We start from the raw sequence: 20835 nt of genomic DNA, 5'->3' as shown, positions 1-20835 counted from the left end.
GGGAAGCAAGAGTGTCAGTCCCTCCCTCGTGCACCAGTACCTCTCTGATTGGCTATAAACAAAGGGAGAGCCTGCAAAAAGCAGCAGACTAGCATTCCTGGATTTGCATTTCTAACCTCGAAACCTTTTTTTTAAAGCAGCCTCTGTTTCTGAAAAGAATTGGTGTTGCTTTTAAATAATGTTTTTGTTAGGTAATACATAAGGGGAGCAGGCAATGGTCCCTTGCTGACTAGCTGCTGCCCAAGATCACCCGACAGAATCCACAAATGCAGTTGCAAACCACTGGTCAGTTACCAAAACCTTAGAGGTGTCAGTAACTGACCAATGGTTTGCAACTGCAATTGTGACTCACAATTACAAGGGACGACCATCCAAATTGTAGATCAGAATCGACCATAACATTAGCGTAGCTAGACCTACTGCGCCCCACAGCACAATCTCACTTTGCGGCCCGGTGCAGGTAAGAGGGGAGGGGGGGCGGCAGCCGATGGAAGACTTGTTCCGGGGGGGGGGGGGGGGCAGGGTGATGGTGGTACTCGACAGACACGACTTGCTCACTTCCAAAGCCCACAAAAACAGTGCCGCCTGGGGCGGACCACCCCCTTCCCCCAACCCCCCTAGATATGCCACTGGATCACAAACACAGCATTTTTGACCCGCAAAATAGTACATTGTACTCAACATTTGTAATTTTGCAGTCGCAAAAGTGTTGTGCCCAATGTTTTTCAGAAGTTCTTCTAGACATATGCCTTGCAGCGCAACATATAATAAATGAAGGAATGAATGTTAAAACATGATTTTCTATCTAACCAGAGCTACGTATTAAATTACATTGTAAATCAGCATAAGGGCATTATTGTAGTCCAGATTTTAAAATATTCGAATTTCGAAGTATAAAAAGAACAAGGAGAACGGAGCCCTGCATATAATTTAAAAACATAATTAAGATTACTTAAATGGTCTTCAATAGTTATCACAACAATAAATGCATTCAGTAAAAAAATAATGCACTGATTTGTCAGGGAATACGCATTTGCAGCTGAAAAGTCACGGCTGATGTAAGGATTTATAGCTTTATAGCTCATAAAATGGTTAAATCGTTTAAGAAGTAAGGATAATGATTTGTTCGAGTTTGGCATAAAAGGATTGAAATCAAAAACACCTCTCGTTAAACCTTTCTCCACACGCGGACATACTGCGCGTGTCTCTGCCGGAGGCATTCCTTTCCATTTCCGGTATTGGTGGCAGACTGCTAAACTTTGCGTGAGTCTCGTGACCGCTGTCCAATAAACTCTATTTATTATTTTGAATTGCATGGCTCCGAGTTTCATGCCCACTGACGCCAAGAGAATATATTACAAATAAGACATCAACTTGTGCTCGCAGGAAGTCGATACAGAAAATTGCAGAGGCAGGGCGAGCCTGGATTTGAAATAATATTCAGTACATTTGATAAGTACAGCCATAACCTTCAGGGCATGGGAGCTAACAGCAATTCCGACCCAACATTTGCATAATTTATGGAACAGAGTTATATCTATTGGACAGGCTGCAAAAAGAAGTCCATCTAAATTTATTACAATGGGAAAATATTAAAATCGAATAACAACTCCCCACAGTTCCAATCATATGCCCCGGTTGTCATGGCGACGAGGTACCCGTGCTGGATGCTCCATACTGTGTACAGAGTGTTATTAAATCTCCATTCCACTCGCAAAGCGGGGTTTCCTTCCAGCTGTGCTTCATATGGCCGCGCCTGTCTACGGGCATAGGTGCTGACGTTTCTGGGCCTCCTTAGTGAGACAGACGCATCATCACTATTATTCTTATTATCCAAGAAACTGATGTTTACGTCTACTCCACGCACCGCATAGATGGCAAGGAAAACAAACAATGGTAAAGCCAATGAGCTGGCATTTTATGGGGGGGTTGGTAATTGCTGGGCGACTGTGTGTATTGTTCCCCCGCTACCCTCAAACTTAAAACTTAAAAGGCTGATACAGCAAAATATTGCTTAGTGCATATTTTTAGGTCTGGCATTAGCCTAAAACCTTTGTTCTCACTAAAATTATACATAATATACTTACTTACTTTGAGCCAACTCTCACCATTCATTGGTTTGTTGTGTCATTCACATTTTTCTTTTGCCCACTGCAGCATACAGTATGGGGCAATGAGTCATCCCAATTCATCCACTGGCCAAATTCACAGTGACTGAAGGCATGCTGCTCTTTCACAAGGAGCAACCCCACAGGAAAAGTAGTTCCCTTCAGTGGTATGGCCTACTACTATCCGATGTATAGTTTTTGAGGGCCAAAAAAATGTTACTTTTAGCCAAAGTTTTTATCATATTGTTGAAACCTGACAGCTCCACCAACAATTAAGATTTATAAAAATCATGACAAAAACACAAGTATTGATAAGCTCCAAAGGCTGGCATCAATGCTCGACCATTTGGCTTTACCAATGCTTTTCATAAAATGGGCCAGCGTTTCTTTAAGAAAACATATCTGCATGCATGTGAGAAGTTGAGGTATTGGTTGAAGGGGGGGTATTAACCCATCTCTTGAAACGACCACAATCCCTGTCAGGGTGAACCACAAAAGTCAATTAATTAACCTCTGCTTAATCCTCTGGTAGCCTGGCACAAAAGCAGTCAGGTTTAACTTAGAGGCAATATGTAAAGTTGTATGCAGCACTCAAACACTAATAAAGTGAAAACACCACACAAGAAAAAATATCACTCCAATTTGGAAAAATAGAGTACATTTTAATAAATAAAATGATACGAGGACGATACAAATCCAATCAGTACAACTGGAGATATGCAATTTCGAAGTCTTAGGTAAAAGTAATGCCAAAAAAGGAAAAGCAACAAATGGGGTTATCTGGTCACACTGTACTAGGACAAATTGACAAGTTCAAGCTGATCTGATGGAGCAAAGGCCAAGAACAGGACCGAGTTCGGCCTGCTGGTCAATGTACCTGGTTGTATTAGAACTGAGATGCGAGGTCCTGAGTCGTACTGCGTTGAGTTGCATCGGTTTTCATAGGGCTGACAATCAGGAGCTGCAAGGTACCTCATCCTGTTGCATCGCAATGCTTCTGTTCCGATGAGGCCAATGAAGCCACTGATCAGAAGTGGTGAGGTGCTGCAATGCGAGGTCCTATATTGAGGTGCATTGCACTGTGTTGGTTCTTCCGTAGATCAGGAGCTACAAGGTGCTGCGATGCAAGTAACCCTGGGCGTCGTGCTCCGCTTCGCCCACGGAGTGCACGTAGCGCTGCCTGCTTCGCCATTTACGAAGTAGGCGAAGCAGGCAGCGCTATGCATACACCGTAGCGAAGCAGAGCTGCCCGCCACCCGCCTCCCGTCCGCCCTAATTTAAAATAATTAATAGAAAGTTAAAAGTAAATATAAACCTCTTACCTTCAGCGCGGCGTTCCGGGGCTCCCTCTTCTTGCTGACGGTAACTTCTTCCCCGCGAGAAATGCGCATGCGCGGGAATCCGTGCATGCGCATTTGCGTGAAGAAGTTACCATCAGCAAGAGGAGGGAGCCCCGGGACACCGCGCTGAGGTTAAGAGGTTTATATTTACTTTAAACCTTCTTTTAATTATTTTAAAATTAGGGCGGGCGGGAGGGAGGCGGGCAGCGCGTAGTGGGGCTACCCGGAGCGCACGAGTGTGCGTAGATTTTGCCACACTACGCGCTGCTCCACGTAGCCCCACTACGCCCACTACGCCCAGGCTTGGATGCAAGGTCCTGTGTTGCGCTGCGTCGAGTTGCATCACACTGCATTGGTTCTGATGAAACCCACATTTGGGCCAGGAGGAGTACACTCTGATGCCACCCAAGAGTCTAGGACTTTGGGGGGCATCTTTTAGGGATTAGGACTCCATCCAGCAGAGGACAGCAGCAGGGCACAGGTAGGTCCAGTTGAGTCATGGTAGCTGGGCAGATGCTGGGCAAGTCACTGGAGTTTGGTAAGTCCCAGTGGTTCAGAACAGGAGGCCAGTCAGCTAGCCCTTGGAGTCTGTTTGGTGGTTCTGCACCCAAGGAGCAGGCCCCGTCTTTTTTCAAAAAGCAGCTGGGCAGTCATTTTTGCAGCAGGGCAGAGGGGCAGTCCTTCCAGCAGCAGGGCAGTAGAGCAGCCATTCTTCTGAGTCTTCCCCAGGCCCAGAAGTGATCTGAAGAATTGGTCTGAGGGTCCAATATTTATACCTGGTGCCAGCTATGAAGTGGGATCAACTTCTAGACTTCCCTCCCATCACGGTTAACCCTGGGCGTAGTTCGCGAAGTAGCACTTCGCAAAGCTACGCAAAGTGCAGTTCGCACTACGCGAGCTACGCGTAGCACTTCGCGAACTGCGTAGTACCTTGTTCGCACTGTGCCAGATGTCGTTTTCAATGATTGCACAGTGCGGACAAGCAACCGGCACTGTGCAATCATTGAAAATGGCATCTTGCACAGTGCGAGCTGTAGTTTTCTGCTGCTCAAGTAGACTTTTACTCGAGCGGCAGCTTTCTCAACGCGAACTGGTAGTTTCTCATTGCGAGCGGTCGCGAGCATACGCGACCACTCGCAATGAGAAACCTGACCTCCTCGCGTTGGGAATCTCGCCGGGAGGTTTATTTTCCATGCTCGCGATCGCCAAATTGAGGTTGCTGATCGCGAACAAGGAAAAAGACTCGCCGGGATGTCATTTTGCTTGCTCGCGGTCGCCAACTTGACGTTGAGGACAGCGAGCAAGCAAAAAATGACCGCAGCACTACGCAACACTACGCTACGCGTGTTCGCACTGTGCAATTCGCGTAGTGCGAAGTAGCGCGAACTTCGCAAACTACACGAGCGTAGCGTAGTGCTTTGCCCAGGCTTAATCACGGCTGGAATTTCCTTCCTTCCCTGCCCTGGCTCTAAGGGGAGTGGGGTGAAAATACTTAAGACTAACGTGAGGTCCTTTGTGAGTGTGCTGAGGCAGCCCTGTTGAAGTGCAAGTGTGGTACGAGACAGTTTTGCCCTGATAAGATGTCCCATTCTGACAACACCTATGCTCCTTTGTCTCACTGTCTACAAACAATACACAAAAAACAACTGCCAGCTGCACCTAGTCATGTGACCCATGATACAGGCAGCAGACACCAAATGGTTGGGACAAGAAAATGGCTACTTTGTAAAAGTGGCATTTTGACAGTTGTGAGTTAAAATACAACTTTGCCTGTAAAGAGGGCTTTAAAAATTACTTAGACACCACACTTGACATTCCTTCTTGCTCGCAATTGAAAGTTATCATTCATTAAATGTAATAAGGCATTCCAGTGTTATTCTATGGGAGAGGTAGGCTTTTCATTAGTGAAAAACAAAGTTAAGGCTTTTTCACTACCAGGACATGTAAAAGTTAAAAGCACATGTCCAGCCTCTGGGCTGTTTAAGCCCTACCCTAGGGGTAACTTATATGCATTATAAGCAAAGGTTGAGACCTGGTAAAAGGGTTGTTTTGCCAGATTGAAATATCAGTTAATGACTGCACATAGGCTGCAATGGTGGGCCTGAGACATGTTTAAACCCTTCTTTGTTTCTGTCGGCATGGAGCTGTCTTCTGCCACAGTGGGCGTGTGTGGAGGGAAGCTCTACGCCATCCGAGCATTGACTCGTGTTGAGAGCACTGGCACCCCCTCCATGAGCCCCCTCGCAATATGCCTCAATTGGGGATGGCAGTGGAAGCACTTTTGTTGTTACTGCCAACCCCCCACCTCAGCGATCTGACAACGTCAGTGTGCACGTCACACGCTGACGTCAACAAAAGATGCCGGGATGCGCTATAAGCCATTTGCTTCCAGCGCCTTGGTGGAAACAGTGAGTTTTTCCTCTGGGGAAGGATTGGCAAGGGCAGAGAGGCACCGGGAGAAAGGAGAGGCTTTTCCTCTCTCCCGGTGTCTCTTTGCAGTTCATTGCTGCTGTGCGACTGCAGGTGGGGCCACAATCTTGCAGCAGTAATGCAACCACTAGGCATTTTCTTTTTCTGTGGGGAGCGGCCCCTTGGGCAAGGGTCTCTCCCCTTTATTGGGGGCAATATTGTGGCTATTTTCCACCCCCCAGGGGCAAATAGGACATGCTTTTATGCCAGAAAGCCACTAGACACCGTAGAGATAATATTTGTATGTCGGGGAGCAGCCCTTTGGGCATGGGTCACTCCCCTTTATTAGGGCAATGTTTTGGCTGTTTATTGCCCCCCACACGGGGGCAGATCGGCTATATGTTAGGCCAATCTGCCCCCAAGGGGGGGTAGAAACCCACTAAAGAGCAGGGATATAAATATTTGTATGTCGGGGTGCAGCACCTTGGGCAAAGGTGGCTCCCCTTTATTGGGGCAATATTTGGCTGTGTTCAGCCTCCCAATGGGCAGATCAGACATATTTTTAGGCCCAAAAGCCACTAGACACCAAGGAGATGAATATTTGTATGCTGGGGAGCGTCCCCTTGGGAAAGGGTTGCTTCCCTTTATTGGGGAAATGTTTACTGTAGAGTACTGGCATTTGACTGGTGGTGTGTGTGGACTGGCATTTGGTTGATGGTCTGTTTGAACTGGGGATTTTCCTGGCAGTGTGTGTAGACTAGCTTCTGGCTGGTGATGTGTGTGGCTGGCATTTGGATGGTGGTGTGTGTGAAGCAGTGTTTGTCTAGGGTAAGGGTCACTACTCTCTATGGTGTGAATTTCTTGCCTTTGCTTTGTGCCCCCCTTGGGGCAGATCCGACGTTTGAGATGCTGATCTGCCCCCAAGGACAGAGATCATAGGTTTATAATGTTAACTGTTTTATTTCTTCTCATTATTTGATTTGTGACTGCAGGTGGGGCCACAATCTCGCAGCAGTAATGCAACCACTAACCACTAGGCATTTTCTTTTTCTGTGGGGAGCGGCCCCTTGGGCAAGGGTCTCTCCCGTTTATTGGGGGCAATATTGTGGCTATTTTCCACCCCCAGGGGCAAATAGGACATGCTTTTATGCCAGAAAGCCACTAGACACCGTAGAGATAATATTTGTTTGTCGGGGAGCTGCCCTTTGGGCAAGGGTCACTCCCCTTTATTAGGGCAATGTTTTTGCTGTTTTCTGCCCCCCACACGGGGGCAGATCGGCTATATGTTAGGCCAATCTGCCCCCAAGGGGGGGCAGAAACCCACTAAACACCAGGGATATAAATATTTGTATGTCAGGGTGCAGCCCCTTGGGCAAAGGTTGCTCCCCTTCATTGGGGCAATATTTGGCTGTGTTCAGCCTCTCATGGGCAGATCAGACATATTTTTAGGCCCAAAAGCCACTAGACACCAAGGAGATGAATATTTGTATGCTGGGGAGCGTCCCCTTGGGAAAGGGTTGCTTCCCTTTATTGGGGAAATGTTTACTGTAGAGTACTGGCGTTTGACTGGTGGTGTGTGTGGACTGGCATTTGGTTGATGGTCGGTTTGAACTGGGGATTTTCCTGGCAGTGTGTGTAGACTAGCTTCTGGCTGGCGACGTGTGTGGCTGGCATTTGGATGGTGGTGTGTGTGAAGCAGTGTTTGTCTAGGGTAAGGGTCACTACTCTCTATGGTGTGAATTTCTTGCCTTTGCTTTGTGCCCCCCTTGGGGCAGATCCGACGTTTGAGATGCTGATCTGCCCCCAAGGACAGAGTTCATAGGTTTATTATGTTAACTGTTTTATTTCTTCTCATTATTTGATTTGTGACCTTAATGTTTTATTTCTTCTTTTTATTCTAGTGCAAAGCTTTTGATTTTATTTGTGGCAACTCCTGCTAATGGTTTCGGCACTGGTAGATCTGCAGTTTGTGTAGTTGCATGTATTTGGTAAGAAAACGTTTTTTGTACTGTTTATGCCAAATTAGTATGATTGCCCTGCATCAAGGTGTTTTTTGTAAATGGTGTAATATTAACAGCATATTTAACTCCTGTTCTATAGTGTGTCATATTCTCCTTGGATTTGTGGAAGATGAGTATTGTGTTGTCTTGTGTGTTATTTTCTTTTAGTTTTCCTTTCTAGTGTGTTATTGGTGGTGCTTACTGTGTCTGTGCAGAGTAGATGCAGGTGATCCTCAGTCTAGCTGTCTCTGGCACAAGAATGGTATAGTTTTTGAGTATAGTTCTTTGCGTGCTTTGTATTGATTGACTTTTACTTTCATATTACATTATGGCAGTAGTTTTACTGTCTGTTTGATAAAGCCACACTTTGTTAATTACTTATTTTAAAGTGTTGGTTATTGTTCACCTATTTGTTGTGTTACTTTTATGAGCAAGGATTATGGCTAGCTGCGGGATTTCCGCTCAGAAGGTTGTTGGTTTGCTTTTCGAATCTTCTCTGACCATGGTTCTGAGACTAACTGCATCTGAGGCAAAGGAAGAAGTTCAAGATTCTGGCAGTGAATTTTCCATCCGAGGGTAATCATCTGATAAGGAAGACATCTCCGTATGGAGGAAGTGCCTCTTTTAGAGGAGGACAGTGATATGCCAATAGTGCAGCGTGAGGAATCTGGACTGCAGCCTGGGGCTAAAAGGCTTCCCATTGAAAGTGCTGAACTTCGGGTTGCCCCAAACATGTGCACCCGGTGTTGCCTGCCTTTAGTGATGCTGCAGGGTGTAGAGTCAATACTGACAACTTCTTGCCTATCATTTCTTTCAGTTGTTTATGGACGATGTAATTTTGGATTCGATTGCTGATCAGACTAATTTGTGTGCTGATTAATATTTGAGGGACAACAGTGCCAGACTTAAGTCCCACTCAATAGCTACCTGGTACACTCCCACAAATCTGGTTGAGGTGAAGAAGTTCTGGGGTTTATATATTTTAATGAGATTGATAAGGAAGCCGTTGTTTGCTTCATATTGTTATACTAGTCCCTTGATGGCAACTGCTATATTTCCGGCAACAATGAGTCGTGATCAGTATTGGATTCTCCTTCGAATGCTGCATTTTGTTGATAATAGTTCAGCATTGCCACAGAATCACCCTGATTGTTATGTTATGTTATGTTATGTTACTAAGTTTTATACCGCGCACAGCTGCCCCAGCAAAGGGGCGTCCTGGCGCCAAAGGTGAACACAACACACAGTATGCAGTGGAATTACTTTGATTTATTAAAAAGAAACGTTTTAATAGCCCCTCTAAACCTGGTTAGATTATCCACAGCACGGATTTCAGCAGGAAGAGTATTCCAGAGCTGGGCAGCTACCACTCGGAAGGAGCGGCCACCCGCCCTGGTCAACCTAAAGCGAGGAACAACCGCCAAGTTCTGGCCCAAAGATCTCAACAAGCGCGAAGGAGTGTACGGAGTAAGGAGATTCATAAGGATAGGAGGGGCCAAGCCCTTCAAAATTTTGAAGGCCAGGCACAACACCTTAAACTCAATACGCCGCACAACAGGTAGCCAGTGAAGAGTATATAATGCTCCGGACACTGAGCAGCGTTTGGGCAACCCAAGTATTGCTCTAGCAGCGGCGTTCTGAACTCTTTGTAACCGCGCATGTTCAGCCTTGTTCGTGCCTGCGAGCAATGCACTAGCGTAATCTATTCTAGATAGAACCAAGGCCTGGACCACCAGCTGTCTCGTACTGGCGTCAAAAAATTTGAGCACCGGCCTAATGCTCCTGATGATGCCAAAACAAGAGGCAGCAACCTTCTTCGTATGGCAGGTAAAACTAAGTGCCGGGTCAAGCCATACCCCAAGGTTCTTTAACTCCACTACCGGAGAGGGGATCCCACCTAGCTCAGAAGGCCACCAACTTTCCTTCCAACAACCGGGGCGCGTACCAAACACCATCACCTCAGTCTTCTTGGTGTTTAATTGGAGACAGTTCTGATTGTGACCGTCTCTTCAAGATTCGGCCTGTCCTTGACAATTTTGTAGATCGCTTTTCAAAGAGCTATGTTCCAGCGAAAGAAATAGCAGTGGATGAGTCTTTGTTCCTGATCAAGGACCGTTTGGTTTTTAGGCAGTATATTTTTAGCAAGAGGGCACTTTATGGAATTAAGATTTATATACTGTCTGAGAGAAGGACTGGATATGTCTATAATTTTACAATTTTAGGTTGTACATTCATAGGCATTCTACTATTGATCCCCCTGGTTGTCCGTCCACTGTTGGAGTCAGTCAGAAAATTGTGTGGGAACTTGGTAGAGGACTTTTTAACAAAGTTCACATTTATACACAGATAACTTCTACACTGGGGGGCAATTGTTGAAGGAATTGTTCAAAGTGGATACTGTTTCACGTGACACAATCAACTCTAATCATACATGTTACCCTAAAGATCTTGTTTTAAAAAAACCCTCAGAGGGGACAGTGCAGTGCCTTGCGTAGTGATGAGCTTCTAGTTGTGAAAGTTTCAGACAGGAAAGATGTCCACATGCTGACTACCATTCATGAGGAAAGTACTTCACCTGTGACTGTTATTGGTCAGGTTGCTGAAGTGGGGAAACCTGTGTGCGTTTTAGACTACAATAAGTACATGGGTGGTGTCGATAGAGTAGATCAGAAGTTGGAGCATTACAGTGCTATCAGTAAGTCATACGTTTGGTATAAGAAGTTGGCTGTCCTTCTGTTTCATTTGGCAACCTTCAACGTTTTTGTTGTATTCAATGATTGTTCTCCAGATTCAAAGATTACTTTTATTCAGTTTCAGCAGTCTGTGATGGAGTGATGGCCTGAATTGCCATGTTATCCAACGGGCGTTTTTGAGGTGGTGGAGAAGTGGTTTTAAGGGTGTTCCACTTGCTCCAGAGGAACGGGGCTGCTGTGAGTGGTAGGGAGAGGGAATTCATGGGTGTGCAGGAAGATTGGGAGGAATCTATGGATGGGAAGGGTGTATTTCGTCAAAGTCGAGGAAGGAAGGCGCTGCCATAGGAGCCCATGTTAAATGTGAGTGTTTACATGTTTTTGGGGTTCGATTGCAGTGTGTTCCAGGTGGTTCTAAGTGGATGTACTTAGCTGGGATCAGAGGTGGGAATGTCTAATTTTGTTTGCAAGTGTTTTGAAGAAAATTCATGGAGGGGAAGGGGTGTTTTGGGCCTAGTTTCAAAGTGCATTTTGGACGCGACTTTAGGCCTTATGCGAGGTCGCGGTAATGCACGTTTTTGGGGTGGTATGTTGGGGTGTTATAGGTTTTTGGGAATGGGTTTAGGGTTTTGGGAGAAAGGACCGTCCTTTGCAGGAGGACGATCCTTTCCCTCTCTTAAGACCCACATGCCCCGAATATTTCTGCTCATAGAATTACTTTCTAGAGCAAGCGCATCTCTCCTTTTCTTGATCAGAACCTTCATTTGGTTCTGCTTTTGATACTAAATTTCCTGTCACCTATTGCTTCTAAATTCCCTGACTCATTAGCATTAGGGATGTTTTTGTAACTTTGCACACACTGACTTTCAATAACCTGTTCTCACATTTGTTATTTGAGTTACCTGGATTATATTTGATTATGCTGTATTCAGGTGATTATCGATTTATAGTCCATCTGTTTATATTTTTGATTGCAACATTACTAATTTGTTAATAAACCTTCAGGGTTTGGAATCCTTGTCTGTCATCAAGTGGGCCAAAAACTGCTTCGCTGTCATTGGTATGTTACTGAATTTATGGTTTTAGCCTCACTTGCAGACAAAGATCCATCCAAGTGGACACAGCACAGTTTAAGGTTTGCGCTACGTTTGTGTGGTGCAACACCATCTTTATCTCTCCCTCTGTCACCTACAGTATGCTCAGAGGATAAGGATTAAATTGCAGATGCCCTAAGGACATACTAAATTTAAATAGAAGGGTAATTGTTCCATGAATACAGTATGGCATTCATTCAAACATATGCCAGAAACCGGTCCTAGGAAGCTTGTTTCCGATCCAGGGAAGACATGGCTTGGCAGTTCGGGCTGGACTGTTCCCATGAGGCACAGGGTCAGACTGATTTGCATATGGCCATGTCTGAACTGGGGTGGCAGAGTGGGCTAAAGAACGGTGATGGATTAAACCCAGATCAGTTGACTGGGGGTGAGTGCTTGCAATGTTCAACACTCCGTCCATCATTTCCTTTGGTTTTGATTCATTCAAACATAGCCACAGTTATGAGGCTGATGCCTATTGAGAGGTTCAGCATGAGAAAGAATTACTGGCAATCTCTCTCTTTTTCCCTAACTTTAACTTTATGCATAGCTCTCCATCTGCTGTTCATATTACTGATATTTTTGTAATTATTTGTCCCTCTAGCATAAATAATTTAATCTCTTGCTCACATGAGTCCACAAGCCTAGATTTGTAGTTTTACTGGCCTTAAAAACCCAGGTAATAAGCAGTTTAATATGTGTTACCAGATATTTTACATTGTAACATATTTTAATCTGAAAAAAAATATGTTTTGCTGTTTATTAAAACATGTTTACACCATTAGGTGGAAAGTATTGTTATTGTATGCAAGTTGTATTTTGGGTCATATCTCACTGATGTTTTCATTTGTAGTATATCTGGACTATTCTGACCAAATGGCCAACTATTTCTAACCACTAGATTCATGGGAGCTCAGAAGACTCCCAAGTTCCTTTACGGTTGAAACGTGTCGATAGATCATCTCCGGGCAAGACTAATGCCCTGAAAAAACACATAGAGCACTCAGAAGCTTTTCAAAGTGGATATTATCCAAGTATTTGAAACATATCTTCTCAGCCTCCTATGGGACAACACAAGAGGACCCCTAAACAACCTTATACATTGGTCCTGCAGTCCTGGTGCAACTTACCCAAAATTCTTCAGCTGTGGCTACTGTTTTATAAAAATCTGGTTGCCCCTTGCATAGACCTGATGAACTAATTTATATTCTGTTTTTCTCTCGAGCATGTAAGTCATTGAGGAGGAAATATCCGAAACCTCCATTCATCAAATATAGTCTATGTACTTTTGCAATAGCTCTCAGTTGCTATTGGAACTACATTTAGATAATGTTGCCTTTGTGGCTGTCTTATTCTTTGGTGTTTAAAGAAGGCTTAATCAGAAGTCTGTTGTTAATATTTCTAACTTTTTTATAGGCCTGGGCAGATTCCGCAGAGTTACAAAAAAACTCTGCGAAATTCCAGTAAAGGGTGGAAATAGGCACATCTCGCTGTGATTTAGTGCTGGGAGATTGTTCTGAGAGGGCACAGCTTCTCAAGATAATTTTGCTGCTGCTCGAGCAGATTTTCTCCTCGAGTGGCAACTTTGTGACCGTGAACGGTTGCAACTGTCTGCGCTAGAGAAATCTTGCCAGCTGCCCTCCCAGTGATCAAAAATCGTGCTGGGGGAAGCCAAATCTCGCTCATGCTCACCAATTTTCCTTTTATGAGCAGTGCACAAGAAAAAACTCCACCATAAGGCAGTTGGCGAAATGTGGCCAGAACTCCGCGTTACAAGCATAACACAGAGTGGCCAAAATTCCGCCAATTCTGATGGGGGAGCGGAATATCTCCCACACCTACTTCTTTACCACTTATATGAACGTTACATGTGTGTTTCTAAGTTTTTAATATTTCGATACGTAAAGTATGTTTTCATCTGTAATGTGTTTTAAACATTGAGCGTGTTTAGAAAGGGATATTTTACTAAAAATGACATTTTAGTAGATTGTAATTCGAATATTCATACAAATTATTAGCTTTCATTAATAACATAGCAATTGTATCTTTATAACTGTGTTGAATCTATCACAGACTCCTCTTATAAAAGAGGAAGTAATCTAATTAAATTATTTGATGTGCCGGAGAAATACTATTTTACATCCAGCTCTGGTTGAAAATACTAGTGTCAGGATCAGTAATACAGGTCAGATTTTTCAATGAACGTACATGGATGGCAGAGGAGAGAAGTCTATTATTCTATGAATATATATACATATATATATAAATATTCCATAAGCTGAGAACAATCATATCGCATATTAATAGCAAGTCAATCTGAATTCAGTTTCCTGCAAGACTCGGTCTCAATCAGCGATTTGCAACAGTATATTCCAAGTTAGACGAGGAATAAAACTCAAGAGAATAGTGTGTTTTAATGAAGAAAACAACAGTCGCATTCAGCTCTCTGATCCTCAAGAGAAGCCTCTTGGTGACATTTTGTGTGAGTTTAATTTTTTGTGTTTATTGCTTACTTTGTCAAGTGTAACGGATTAATCCAATATGAATATTAATACAGACTTAATTAAACAGGACGTGACAGTCAACATTATTTGGCTGCAACAATGGAAAATGTGCAAGCATGCAATCTACCTCTCTTTTAATGACGTCACCAAACATAAGTACCCTAGGCATGATAATTGAATTTCTCTTTGTTAGAGCGCCATACTGGCTATTCTCTCATGTGTACAGCACATTGCATCTGATTTCATGAAAAAAGGCGGCAACAACTAATATAACATTCTTATTTGAAAGCTTTCTCACTCACAAGTAGCAATCTCTTTAGATAATCAACAAAAGCCCATAGAAGGGGAAAGGGAAGAGAGTCTTTGAAGATATAGGAATGGGAATGCTCTCCCTAAAATTTGCACAGCGCACAGATGTATCCCCTACCTTTCAATCAGGTATTTTGTCTTCCGGTAATCACCCTGCCTATAAACAAAGGTTTATTCTTTTAGTTAGACCCCCACTCACTCTAGTAGTGGCATGCTTCATCATTGAGTCTCATCCTGGTCCCTAAAAATCAGGATGAGCTTGACCATGTTTCAGGGAGCACTTTAGATAATGTAAACCAGAGTCCTCTGGATATAATATAATTACTTGAAACCCACAATGGTATCCCTTTCTCAGTGGTGGTGTTGGTAAGGTTAAAGTTATTAATGAAAGAAAGCAGGGGTGTTTAGGGTATTATGGTTCTACTACCCTAATCTCTGGACATGTTTCGGCCCTGTAGCGGATGGTCCACAGGGCCCAGGGCTTTCAACAGGACAATCAGTCTGTGTCAGAACTTTATGTATCGAACAAATGGGTCCCCCTTATCCAGATCGCCAAAGGCTCTAGGATCATTGCAAATATTATTGGTGACAGGGAACAACCTTGCCTTGACCCTCAACTAAGAGAAAAAGTATTTGATGTATGTCCGTTTACCACCACCTGCTCTTATGGCTCTGCATATAGCAGGCGGATCCATGTAATTAAGTTTTACTGAATCCCATACGTTTGAGGACCACAAATATATATGGCCACTCACCGGTGTTGTAGGCAATACGGGCGTCAAGAGATAGTACTGCTGAGTCCTCTTTGATCATCCCCATCTGTCCCAGCACCCCATGGAGGTGGCTAAGATTAAGAGCTGTATTACGCCCTGGCATGAAACCTGACTGATCTAAGTGCACTAGTTTGGTCACAACTTAAAGTAGTCGTGCCGCTAGTAGTTTAGCTAGTTTTAATTTTCGCATTAAGGAGACAAATAGGACGCTATGAACTACAGTCTTCCGCTTGTTTTCCCTTCTTGTGTATTACCACAATGGAAGCTACTCTTTGATCTTTTGGCAATATACCTCATTGTTTGCTTTTTAGGTACAAATGGCACAAAAGGGGTGCCACTTTGGCAGACGTTATTTTGAAAATCTCTATTGGGAGGCCATTCGGCTGTGTGCTGATTACTGAAAATATTTCATCATCTGTGGCGCACTTACAATTTCTGAACAAATAGCATTTTTCAAATATCCTCTAAAATGAAAAATCTGAGCATGAGGTGAACCTCCTCACTCCATTGAATATAAAATATTGGTACAGGTGTGGGGCTAGACACATGGATCATATGCTGAAGGAAGTGATGAACCTTGGAGTTCTGACTTTGGGTCTGAAGGCACCATAAGAAATTCTGGGAGGTATTGCATGACATGGCGTATTGGCGTATTGGCTTATTAGTTAAGATTTAACCAACCAAGATTACGACCAGATTCTGTATAAATACTGGCACAGGGATGTGTGATGAAATGTGATTGGGATATATTTGAGCTTTGCCTTAGTTTGCATAGTAAGTGCTGTGCTGCTCATAATACTTGCAAACATTCAAATGTGCATGATTTGAAGACAAATGGTGTATAATGAATGATCTATTAGCAAAAGGCCAACTATTGTGTACTTAGTTTTTTTGGGGTGATGGAGCGGTCTCCATGTATAACATCTATTGAGGAGAGATTGTCTGGCATGGTTGTCTGACTCACAACAATGCCTTTTATTTGAGCCTAACTCAGTAGGAGTAGAGTGAGAGACACCTGCAAGTTTCCCTTTTTCCCCAAAAATGTTCTATTCACCTTTTGGGTCCTGAGAGATCAGCCGCAAGCTAACTCCACAAAACAAAGTTCGACTTTCAGTGCTTTTGAAGTTTTTTGTTTGTAAGCAAGCTAGGGAAGTTAACTGAAACCTGGGTTTGCAACTGGGGGTGTGGCCGGGTGTGATACCAGACCCCTTCAGCATTCAGCTTCATCCAGTGGGAAGCAATTGGATTTGCAGTGTTTGAAATCAGTGCTTGGTGGGAAGATGAGGAGGGCACTCATTGACTGCACCGCTGTTCGGGTGGGTTAATCACATAACTGGACCACACCAGCACTTGTCTTTGTGTGGTTAAAGGGATGCAGCTTTAGAGTTGCTCTGAGCCACTCAGCTTGTGGAGAAAATGGCTGAGGTCACTGTTTGATTGAGCAAGAAGAACAACCAGGAACAATGGTTGAGACTATATAAATAATTGAACATTTGCATTCTGCAAAGATGTCTCCAGATAGAAGGCACAGCACATTGATGTTTACCATCCTCTTGTTCTGAACCAAAACCTGAAAGCCAAGAATTATACCACACACCACCATTTTACCTGTTGATGAGAGACACGATGACAGCAAAGAGTTCTTCATAAAGACCAACAGCCATTCCTTCTACACACTCCACACCTGTCATCTTTGGTCCTAGAATATATAAAGACAAATTCTAATTGGTTCACACAATAATTGAGATTCTGAAGGTTAAATGTTTGTATGTGAATATCTTTGCAAAGTGGCTGGACCTGAATCATAAATCCTTTTAAACTACTAAATTCAGCTTAGGTTAACAAGAAGCCATTGTATAGGTATATAACGAATCTGTATGGGATTAGGAGAATTCTTCTCCTCACAAAGTGCACACGCTTAATCGATTTTCATGTGTCTCAAAGGTAGGGACAGGGGTTGTCTTTGGACACTCTTGAGAAGTTCTTTTTTTGAAAGTAGGGGACTAATTCAATATTCACATACTTTCTGCAAATAGTTGTGCACCATAAAATACAATGCATATTAACTCTGTCAAAGGCTGAAGTGCATTTTCAGGCTGGCAGTGGGAGGAAGCATTATCATTTTCAATGGTGTTTAGGGGAAGACGTTTCTTCATGGAAAGGAAAAGTGAAATGCACCAAGGAACGTTTGTTTCAGATAGCCTCATGCAGAATTTTCAAAATAGTGTAAAATACACCTGCATATACTTTGCACATGTGAATACGCCTTGATATTTATTACACATTTTCATTTCCAGGAAACTCTAGGGATTGTTTGAGAATTAGATAAAAGTTGGAAAAGCTAAAAAATGTAGTCATCTCACGAAAGCAAAAAACAATCTACTTACCTTCAGAAGCACTCCTCAGGGTGCATCATCTAACCACAGATTTCTCACCTTTAGAAAATCCAAAGGTGCCAGACTGGATTTTAAAGATTTTTCAGCATGGCCCCTGTGTACCAGTAGGTGGCATTGTGCAGCTCTGCATTGACTCTGCTCCACACCAAAAGTGATGACTGGAACCGCATTTAGACCACACCCAAGAGCACTGATGCCAGTTTATCTGGGAACATTGTCAGCGTCCTCACACAAGGAAAGTAAAAACTCATTGTTCATGCCATGTGCAGATCTCTACCATTCCACAGAACAGGGAGGTAAGAGAGAAGTGAGGAATCTGCAGTGAGAGGGAGTATTCACCTGAAAGAGCATTACCAAGTACGTAACTTGTTCCTCTAGTGCATACTTCTAAGACTAAATAACTTACTTTTATAATAGATACTAAAGCCAAACCTCTCCGGTGGGAGGCCTGTGGAATGACTCAGACCAACAAGTCCTGCAGGACAGAACAACCAAGTGCCCTTTCTGCCGGATCTGGCTGTCAAGGCAGTAGTGCTTTGTGAATGTGTGCACTGATACCCACGTAGTAGCTTCACAAATATCCTGGACAGGTACTCCACATGCCAGCACAGAAATAGCAGCTTTGTCTCTGGTGGATTGAGACCTCAATTCCTTGGACAGCTACTTATTGTCCAGCAGGTCGTGGATCTTGATGCAGAGGACTATCCACCAGGATATTGTCCTCCTCTAAACTGCTTATCCTTTCATTATGCCAGAGAACATCACAAAGAGTGGATCGTCCTTGGTGCCAATCATGGAAATGTTCAGCCTTCTTTTGGGGTCCAAACAATGGAGTACCTCATCTTGTTTTGAGGGGTGAGGTGGAGAAAAGAACATTGGTGAGTGAGAGACTGAATGACTTGAAACTGAGTCGCAGTCTTTGGTAGAATGGCTATCCTTGACCGAAGCGCCAATTTTTCCTGAAAGAAGGTGGTGTAGGATTGCTGTACTGAAACAGCTTGAAGCTTAATCATGCAACGAGCTGATGTGATTGCAATGAGGAGAATTGTCTTCAGTCTCAGGCGATGCAAGGGATAGCTGTGCACAGTTCAAACCGGGTACACAGAAGAAAGGTAAGGAACAGATTAAGGTCCCTCTGAGACATCATGAAAGAATTTATGGGAAATATGTGGCTCTGACCTTAATGAAAACACATCACAATCGGAGATTTGAATAAGGATAGACGGTCCAGTAAAAAAAAAGGTCAAAAGGGTGACAGATATCCTTTACCAGTGCCCACTGCAAGTCCATGCTGGGACAAAGACAGAACAAACAGCAACACATCTGACAATTTAGCCTGCAAGGGTTCCATATTACAGAGACCCCACTAAGCCACACACTTTTACCATCTTCCAGCGTAAACAGATTTTATAGAAGGACACCTGGCCTCCAAAATGACATCCACTAGTTCAGGAGGTAATACATTTAACTTTCACTGTCCAATCTCGTCTCATGAAAGTGTAGATTACACAGGCCAATGTGCAATACCCTGCCCTGCTGTAAAACAGAAGATCCTCCTGATGTGGCAGCCCGATCAGAGGACAGATGCTCATGCTCATAAGTTCTGGGAACCACACTCTCCTGGCCCAATCAGGAGCCACTAGGATAACATGAGCCCAGTCGTCTCTGATCTTTTTCAGAAATTGGGGCATGAGAGGTAAGGGTAGGGAGGCATACAGGAATCACATGCTCCACTCTTAACGGAATGAGTCTCCTAGAGAGACCCTTCTTGGGAACGCCAACATGCAAAAGTGTTGACACAGAACATTCTCTGCAGTGGTGAAGAGATCGAGCCAGTGTTTTCCCCATTGTTGAAAGAAGCCCTGCACCTCCTCTGTAGCTGCCATTCATGATCTTTTAGGCGTCACTGTTTGAGTTTGTCCACCATGGTGTTTAAAGATCCCCTTGGGTGTACTATGATGGAGATGCCCTGATGAGCCGGCCAGATCAAGAGGCACAGTGCCTCCTGGCCCAGAGCCGAGGACCCCACCTTACCCACTGCAATACCACATGGTGGTGGTGTTGTCCCTGAGGACCTAAATCTGCATCCTCTTGAGGGATGGCAGGAAGGCATTCAACACCAAGTGAACTGCCTGCAACTCCAGCAGGTTGATGTGGAGGTGGGTCTCTGCAGGAGAACAGCACCCTCTGATCTCCCCCTTTCCCAAACTACCTCTCCAATGCAGCAATCATGCATCTGTCACCCAGGGTAGGGAGCGGGGTCTGCTGCTGGTCCATTTGCTGTTAGATACCACTGAAGATAATGTGCGGTCTCCACTAAAACCAGGATGGATTCTGACATGTTTCGCTGGTGCTGAGTTTACTGAGACCTCAGATCCCAACACAGAGCGTGCATGTGCCATCAAGTGCGGTCAGCGAGCATGATCGAGGTGGCTGTTAGACCAAGAAGCCTCAGTACCACCCTCACTGAGACCCAGGACAGAGGCAGAAAGATTGGGTTCATTGTCAAAATACCTGGACTTGTTGATCCGGAGGGAAAATTCTGAAAGCACACCTCATCCAGGATTGCTCTGAAGAAGAGATGGGGTGGGCTGCGAAGTAGTTAGCTGTGACTTCTGCAGGTTGATTTTGAACCTCAGCAATGCAAGGAGGTTTGCCATCGTCTGGAGGCAGTCTATGACTGACTGTGGGGGGCTCAACAGTCAGTCGTCAAGGTATGGGAAGACTGACACCCTTGATCCGTGAAGATGGGAGGTTACTATCAACATTGCCATGGTGAACACTCGATGGGCACTGGTGAAAGTGAAAAGGAGCATGGCAAACTGAAAATGCAAGTAGCTTACCTTGAACTGCAGATATTGCCGGTAGGTGTCCTGCATATCCAACAACACCATCCAGTCTCCCAGATCTAGATCAGATACAACCTGGCAGTGTGAGCATTTTGAATTTGTTTTTTCACAGGAAGAAGTTAAGGGGATGAAGGTCTAAAATAGGATGGATGCATTCACCCTTCTTAAGCACAAGGAAATATTGGGAATAGCACCCAGTTCCTATCTCTCAGGTCAGGACCCTCTCTATTACTCTTTTTTCAAAAAGAGCCTGAGTATCTTGTAACTAAACAGACAAATGGTCCTCTGAAAGCTACTCTGATAAGAGTTGAAGTTGCAGCAGGACAGAAAGAAATGACAGGGAATAGACATGTTGTACTATCT

The 20835-nt window shown here is 44.1% G+C and overlaps 1 protein-coding gene across 5 annotated transcripts in view; it reads right to left on the bottom strand.

Moving 5' to 3' along the window:
- MYO18B (myosin XVIIIB) overlaps positions 1-20835 on the bottom strand; it is a 1573426-nt gene that overhangs the window by 1003839 nt on the left and 548752 nt on the right. For all 5 annotated transcript variants that reach the window (XM_085634174.1, XM_085634172.1, XM_085634173.1 and 2 more), the window contains one exon: positions 16836-16926. In XM_085634174.1, coding sequence (XP_085490300.1) covers positions 16836-16926 — 91 coding nt within the window. The remainder of the gene's footprint in view (positions 1-16835; positions 16927-20835) is intronic.

The sequence above is a fragment of the Triturus cristatus genome, chromosome 11, assembly GCF_964204655.1.
Source record: "Triturus cristatus chromosome 11, aTriCri1.1, whole genome shotgun sequence".
NCBI lineage: Eukaryota > Metazoa > Chordata > Amphibia > Caudata > Salamandridae > Triturus > Triturus cristatus.
This window is presented reverse-complemented; position numbering and strand designations above follow the sequence as displayed.